General features: G+C 39.1%; 1 protein-coding gene across 1 annotated transcript; it reads left to right on the top strand.

Annotated features, from left to right (window-relative positions):
- Positions 1-7,131: 7,131 nt before the first annotated feature.
- LOC108664618 (vegetative cell wall protein gp1-like) lies at positions 7,132-7,740 on the top strand. Its single transcript, XM_018151242.1, has one exon. The coding sequence runs from the start codon at positions 7,132-7,134 to the stop codon at positions 7,738-7,740; it is 609 nt and encodes a 202-aa protein (XP_018006731.1).
- Positions 7,741-8,049: the final 309 nt, after the last annotated feature.

The raw sequence follows: 8,049 nt of genomic DNA on the forward strand, positions 1-8,049 counted from the left end.
TGAACCCATTCATCAACCATGAACCCATTCATCCACTATGAACCCATTTTTGAGTGCCGATCAAATCTCTTCTAAAAATTATTATTTCGGGCCGCACCACTCAAATAATCTCAAGGATAAAAACAAAAATGAATTCAATTAAAATTTGTAGCAATAATTAAAGCCACCGTTGCAGCAATAATGCTAGCAATAATCAAACAATAATTGCAGCAACCGTTCTAGCCATCATTAAAACAATCATCGGAGCCCTAGCAAATTTTTCTTCTACTTCATTCCTTTAATTGATTGGATAAAAATAAATGATGCTGGTTCTTTGGAGCCTGATTCCTCTTTTGTCTATATGCTGCTAATCGTTGTGTAAATTGAGACAGATGTATATATATATATTAATATGTAAGGGAAGGATAAATATTAATAATAAATTTAAAACAAGTAAAGAAGAAAATCATGAATCGTCAGCGGTTATCAGTATTAAGTTTTTCCGAAGACTAAATAAATAGATCATTAAATAGAGTATTATAAAGTGACTAAGATACAGGATATCATTGATCCTATAGCATGGGTACCATGCTACGAGCTCGTTTGAGAATGCCCTGTTTTACTTTTGGCTGTAACATAAACGTCATCAAAAATTATAATGGCGCCGATTTCTATGACAAAAAAAACAGTAATTATTAAAATGGAGAGCAATAAAGCAACCGAAGAGAAACTCGTCGCCGTTCTGATCTAATTACGGATGAGAACTCAGCCAAGCATCGGCGCCCTGAGGATACCAAAGATGAAACGACAGCGTTTCTTCCAGCGAATCTTGTCATCCAAGACAAAGAATTTCGATTTGATTTGATTATTAGTGACCTGGCTGCTGGTAAAGGGATTATTCACTCGATTAACATGAGTAGGAAGAATCTTTTGAGCTGATTAGCATCGTAATGGCCCTGATTAGCTCGCAACGCACCACTCTCTCTGCTCTATATTGTAATCAATATCGAGCGCGGGGACATCAAGTGCTTCATATAAATGAAAATTTTTTCAATGGTTTCTACTATTGGACTCCGTCCAATAGTAGATACAAAGACTCCGTCCACAAAGACTCCGTCCAATAATAGTACAAAGACTCCGTCCACAATGATTATTAGCCTGTTGCGTAGAAAAATGACTTATTATTGATTTTTATAACTACGCTATATATAATAAATTTCGATAGTTGCTATACGTCGGACTGACATACAAAAAGTATTCACGTGTAGCGGTTTCCAAGCTATTCACTTTTGGATTTGGCAGCGGTCAAATACTAGTAAATGAATGATATTATACAATTGTTTTGTATAATAAAATTAAGAAATCTATAAAGGGTTCAAATAAGAAAGATTCTTTGCTGTCAACAAATTAAAGAATTAAAATCTTTCCACCCTTTCTTAACCGCACACGGCAGACCGCCATCGATTCACACGCGATTGCGGATTAAAACGAACTAAAATCCCCCACGTACAATTTAATCTTGAGTTAAATGAGCAAATAATCCTCACTGAACTCTGATTGAACTTCTGGGATTTGCTGAACGCTAAGCCAAAGTCATTGACTTGGTTGAGGCGACGCTGAAGTTTGCTTCATTTCACTCCGGTCGACGCGAGCTCAATTTATTGTGTTGTTTAAAAATAATTAATAATGATTAACCAAATCAAAGCAATATGCACAATACTGTAAATATATTTTATCTCGTAATAAAATCGCCATTCGTCTTCAGGAGGTACATTAGTAACGTAATCTGTGATCTCCATTTAAGTATCCAAAATCTACAGCATTATTTTCTCATTAAACTTCAATTCCATTACACTGACGTAGAAGGTGAACGAACGTTCATGCATGCCAAAGACCGTTAATTTGAATAATTTATAAATAGAAGTTTAGGGCAGCTGAATTTTCCTTAATTAAATATGGAATCAATGCAGGTTTCAAACATTTTTGGAAATGATACCCAAAACTATCAAAATTGTATCAGTGCAAAAGAATAGGCTTAATCACCTAAAAAAAATTGTTCAATACCAAGTGGCGCATTACCCCATTACCCCAGAGTGTGGGAATTTTTAAATTAGAGGAGTTGATTAATACAGATTGATTGGAATCCGCCCCACCAATTACAGAAGTCAACACATGGATACTGAGCATCAAGCGCCCCACCACAAATAAACAACGCAAGAGCTTGTATGGGCTACAGACTTAAATTTAATTAGGAATTAAGCTCAGTACAACATCATTAAATATAGATCAACCGCAAAGGAGCAATTTATGTGCACAAGGCTTCACACGATGCGAGCTAACGTACAATGACGTGGCATTCCAGTACACCGTCCCTTAGATTAAAAACACGCATATACCAATTATATTAATATGCAGTACAGGGATTTTAAATACACTGCAAATATTCAAATGTGCAGGCAGTTACAGGGCCTTCAAATACACCGACACATAGCCTACAAGTTCGCTTTATTTTTGCTTTTAAATACGCATCTTCAGAGCCTCTACATATGTACACAGGCCTATCCAGGCCTATTCTTCTACGCCGAAGATACTATGCTATTGTTACCTTCAGTTTAAATGCACAGCTACAGAGCCTTCAGCAACGTAACTTTAGAGCCTTCAAATGCACAGTCCTGGAGCATTTGCGTGCTTGAGACGTAATTTGAATTCGGTATCAGCCATCATCGCGACGTAGCGGCGTCAGGCTGACGTCCGACGTACGCACGGTCGCGTGGTGGCGCGCCGTGATTGACGGGCGGCGGCGGCAGCTGATGCGCCGCAACATTGGCGTCACGGGCCCGTAATTGACTGGCCGGGCCAGCGGCAGGCGAGCCATCGGCAGGCGAGGTGTGGAAAAATATCAGCAGACGAAGTGATCAGAGTATAAGCAGGTGAGGTGGTCAAGGCAGCAGCAGGCGAGGTGGTCAAGGCAGCAGCAGGCAAGGTGGTCAAGGCAGCAGCAGGCGAGGTGGTCAAGGCAGCAGCAGGCGAGGTGGTCAAGGCAGCAGCAGGCGAAATGATCAAGTTACTACAAGGCGAAGAGAACAGGTGACGGGGTAACACATACACCAAACGTCGACCTCGATTCACACATGCCCACAGGTTCACAGGATTAACCGTGAAAAAGATCTAAGGAATATGCCTGCTGAATTAGGCCTGCATACCAAGTGATCAGTGATGAAAAAACTAGTAAAATTAGCCGTTAGCTTAAATTAAATATACAAGGAGTTAAAAAAAATACAGAAGTGAGTTCCACGTAGCTGTTGATATCAGGGGCTTCTCGGCCGGTGAGTACCACTGAAGATATTTCCTAGTCGACGCGAAAAAAAACATGGCATGAGAGTTAGTTGTTGAAATGGCAATGTGTTGCATTAAATCTAAAATTTGTGGCCAGTAAAACCAAAGAAGATATTTACATTTTCATTAATGGCTTAAGCAAAACAATATGTAACAATTGTCAGAAGTTAAAATACATGCACAGACATTTAACCAAATAATCAATAAATTGAATTGAATAATTATCTCAGTAAGCTAAAGAAATACACATGAAAAAAATTCTATCACGAGTTATATAATGTTACATAAAAAGTTCTTAGATGCTAATCATTATAGTGTAAACCAAGGTTATAATTCACACTTTAAAAATTTCAATCCAGAAGTTTTTTTCATGGCAGGTTCTCTTTTTAACTATTTTATTATTAGCTCTAATGTAAATATGAACTTCACACAAAATTTCACCAAGGGTGCACATCGAAAATAAATCATTCGCGCAAAATGATCGTGCATTTTTTAAAATATATTCGTTGAATAAACGCATATTAAAAAGCGTCTTCGAAGATGCCAACACTTGACATGATCGCATAATTGACCTTCACGGTAATAAGCGTTTCATGAGGCTAACTTGTAAGCTAATCCCCCCAGCCTCGCAGGAATGTGGCGGCGACAGCTCTCGAATGGTTTTGTCACGCCGAACTCTGACAAAAAATTGACACTTCTTTTTGCATATGCAAAGAGGAGATCGGGTGGCCTGTGAGAGCCTCGCACCGTGTGACCCTCGCAGCGATTACAATGAATGACTTTGATAATTCATGAACGGGCATTAGAAACAATTATATGGAGAAAAGGAAGAGAAAAAGCATCGTAAAATATTTTGAAGTTTTCAATCTCAATGTGATCTAATAAAATTGGACACCTCAAGTGTGAACTTTAACACACGGGCTATAAAGTATGGCTTCGAAAATTTGTGACGAAATTTCAAGCTAATAATTAAATGCCTTAAAAAATAATTTTATGTGGAATGAAGAAAACAAAATCATCAATTGTTCAATCGTAGTGGCTGTTTTCTGAGAGTCTGGAGATCGTCTTTTGGATAGCTATACATCTCGAGCGCGGTTCCTTGTCAAGCTGTACTGCGTCATAAAGTAACAGTATCTGTAATCCACAAACATATCAAGATTGGATTATTTTTGTATCGAAAAAACTCGTGCAACATGCACGTCCTTTATCCAGCTGGCTAGCACCATTATACTTCCGAGGTTAAGAGATTCAGATTTCAATATTTCAATAATTGTCTCATATACATGTATATAAATGTTGTAACGCCTTTTTCGATTGTTCAGTTCAAGTTCCCTCGTCATAAGTTTTATAAAAGTTGTAAATATACTCTGTTTATTATATCAGCAGAATTGTTTTATGATATCTCTTGGAACTTTGAAATTTGTGATGGATTTGTGAACTATGACAGCAGTTGTGATGTCGAGCAGTAAATGTTGAGCCGTGGTACGATGAAGCGATACCTCGATCAGCAGCGTAGCATTAAATTAAATAATTACCTTGCACAAATAATACGATGGAAGATATTGCATGTTGTCGATACCATCAAGGGAAATTGTACTCGCCGGAGTTAATTTTTAAAGCAAACTGTCATTATAGTACATTTTCCAGTGCGTTAATAATATTATTAGTCTTATTTTGTGCAAATTGGACCAGTTTATGTATTAAGGGTAATTTAGCGAAAGTAGCCAACGCAATACGTTGCTCACTTTCTTGTATGATGGCCGTGGCTAAATTTGATTGACAAGCGATCGACGGTACCACGAAGAGTGAATATATTCAGAATAACGCAGTTGCTCCGTGAAATTATGTAGCATTGGAAATACTAAGGGGCGGCAGACTGCATCTTCCAGAAGTTGATGGATCATGTAAAGACGAGCTACTGGTGGACTTTGAGGTAAATAAATAGAAGACAAATTAAAAAATTAATTCATACTGCCGATTATAATAAGATACTGTAAACGCATCGGTTTCGTAGAAATAAATCATGCAGAATATTGCTTTTAGGTAACCCTGAGAGGTTAGGTTCAGAGCAGGAAAATTCCAAATCTCCAGTATTAGAAGACAACTCTAACAAGTTGACCAGGCATACAAGGCCACATTTATTGCCTAAAAGTTGTCTAATAATTTAGAAGCATTAAAAAATCATTTATCAAAAATAAACATCAATAAACATAGTCAAAAAGCATTTGCTTTTCTCTCATTTTAGACGAAGAATTCAAGAAATTTGTTATCAGTGTTCACCCCTAACACATATGTTAGAGCTAGCTCAAGGGAAAGACCCCAGCGCTGTCATGTACCGTGGTTATGCGTATACTTGACAAATAAGAATGGTCACCGCCGTCATAATATAAGCTACTCATTTAATTTAAGTTACTCAGTTCCATGAAAAGCTCGCCTAATACTTGTAGTGAAAGAAACGATTTACCATGGAATGTAGTGTAGGTTTTGACACTCCATACTGACACTCTATTATTCATTTATAAGTGTTCACACATAATAACAAAGAAGGTTAGGCTATAAATGGAATTTAGTGTAGGTATTGCCACTCCATGATAACATAGTAAGTTTACACGAGTTTCCATCTAACAACTAGAGAAGAAGAGGATGTACCAGGAATGTAGTGTAAGTATTGACCACCAATATTTAGTTTATACGAATTTCTCACTTTATACGAATGATGCAGTAAGAATGTACTGTAGGAATTGACACTCCATCATTCGTTTACACGAGTTTCCCACCTGATAAATAGGGAAGCAAATGATGCAGTAAGAATGTGACGTAGGTATTGACACTTCATCATTCGTTTACACGGGTTTGCCACCTAATAAATAGGGAAGAGTAGGTATTGACACTCCATCATTCGTTTACACGGGTTTGCCACCTAATAAATAGGGAAGCAAATGATGCAGTAAGAATGTGCTGTAGGTATTGACACTCCATCATTCGTTTATACGAGTTTCCACCTAGTAAATAGGGAAGCAAATAATGCAGTAAGAATGTGACGTAGGTATTGACACTCCATCATTCGTTTACACGAGTTTCCCACCCTGCTCACGTGACCGAAGTTTTCATTAATCCACTTACTGCTAATGTATTGATGACGAGCGCGTCTCACGTATCTGAGCAGCACGCGTAACGCGTCTACGTGCGTAACACTACACGTGCTACCCTCGTAACTTGATGCACGTAAACGTTGGCTGAGCGTGTGTAACTTTCGGCTAATAAATACAACTTTCTAATGTTTTATTAATAGTGAGTTATTGTAGCAAAAAGATGTCGTCTGATAATTCCGTTACATACGTATATGCAAGAAAATAATTTCAACAATCAATGAGCTACGAATTGTACATTAACGTAGTTTTATTTTTACTTGAACTCGCTGCCTTGGCAAAAATGTTACTCAGAAACAATTTAAAAATTAAAGCACTTTACCATTAATCACTGACATCACTTAATCATCACGAGAAGTTCACTGATCTGCGTTTTGTACACGCATTCAATATAATAATCAAGGATAGTTTGTTTGAATGGACTTTTTAGGTACTAATTGTTTTAGGAAATACACATCTGAACATCGCGCATTTTTTCGAAAAAATAGTGGTAATAAAAAAACGTACAAAACGTGCGAGTGAAAACTCCTCACGTAAACTATAATTCTTCGCTAATACCGTCAAACTTGCTTAGCTAATTGAGAATTGCTGGCTAATGAGATTAATAATCAATTATAATCGCAAAATAATTCCAACAATTAAACAAGAATACATCATTTGTCAATATATGTTAGAACCATTCGAATATTTGTACGTCAGTTCCATCAAACCAAGTCCTCTGCTTCATCCCGGCCGTCAGGACCAAGTCCTCTCCCTCATCCCGGCCCTCAGGACCAAGTCCTCTCCCTCATCCCGGCCGTCAGGACCAAATCCTCTCCCTCACCCCGGCCGTCAGGACCAAGTCATCTCCCTCACCCCGGCCGTCAGGACCAAGTCCTCTCCTTCATCCCGGCCGTCAGGACCAAGTCCCCTCCCTCATCCCGGCCGTCAGAACCAAATCCTCTCCCTCACCCCGGCCGTCAGGACCAAGTCCTCTCCCTCACACCGGCCGTCAGGACCAAGTCCCCTCCCTCATCCCGGCTGTCAGGACCAAGTCCTCTCCCTCATCCCGGCCCTCAGGACCAAGTCCTCTCCCTCATCCCAGCCGTCAGGACCAAGTCCTCTCCTTCATCCCGGCCGTCAGGACCAAGTCCTCTCCCTCACCCCGGCCATCAGGACCAAGTCCCCTCCCTCATCCCGGCCCTCAGGACCAAGTCCTCTCCCTCATCCCGGCCATCAGGAGGACCAAGTGGCTTTGTCCATCTGTGGATCCCAAATCTGTTGGATAAACAGGTAAAAATATTAATTTGGGGTCGCTTTCTGGCTCCGGAACACGTGCGAAAACAACTCATAATCCTCATCGATCCCAGGACGTTTTAAAGGACATCAATTTGTGATAATACGTCTCGCTGTCTGTTGTTGCACAGCTGGGGAACTGAAGACCAATGGGTCTTTAGAATGTCTTCTTAGCTCTGTATTATTATAAGACGGCATAACTTTTTTGTTTATATGCATACAATTAATGACCATAGAATGCATTATAACTTTCAAGGAGTCGAACAATTCTTTAGATGACGTTGGTAGATCAAAAGGTAGATTTAGCAAA

This window comes from Hyalella azteca, unplaced genomic scaffold (genome assembly GCF_000764305.2).
Source record: "Hyalella azteca isolate HAZT.00-mixed unplaced genomic scaffold, Hazt_2.0.2 contig16711, whole genome shotgun sequence".
NCBI lineage: Eukaryota > Metazoa > Arthropoda > Malacostraca > Amphipoda > Hyalellidae > Hyalella > Hyalella azteca.

Coding starts and splice junctions, on each gene's coding strand:
- LOC108664618 (XM_018151242.1), top strand. CDS start 7,132: ATGTTAGAACCATTCGAATATTTGTACGTCAGTTCCATCAAACCAAGT.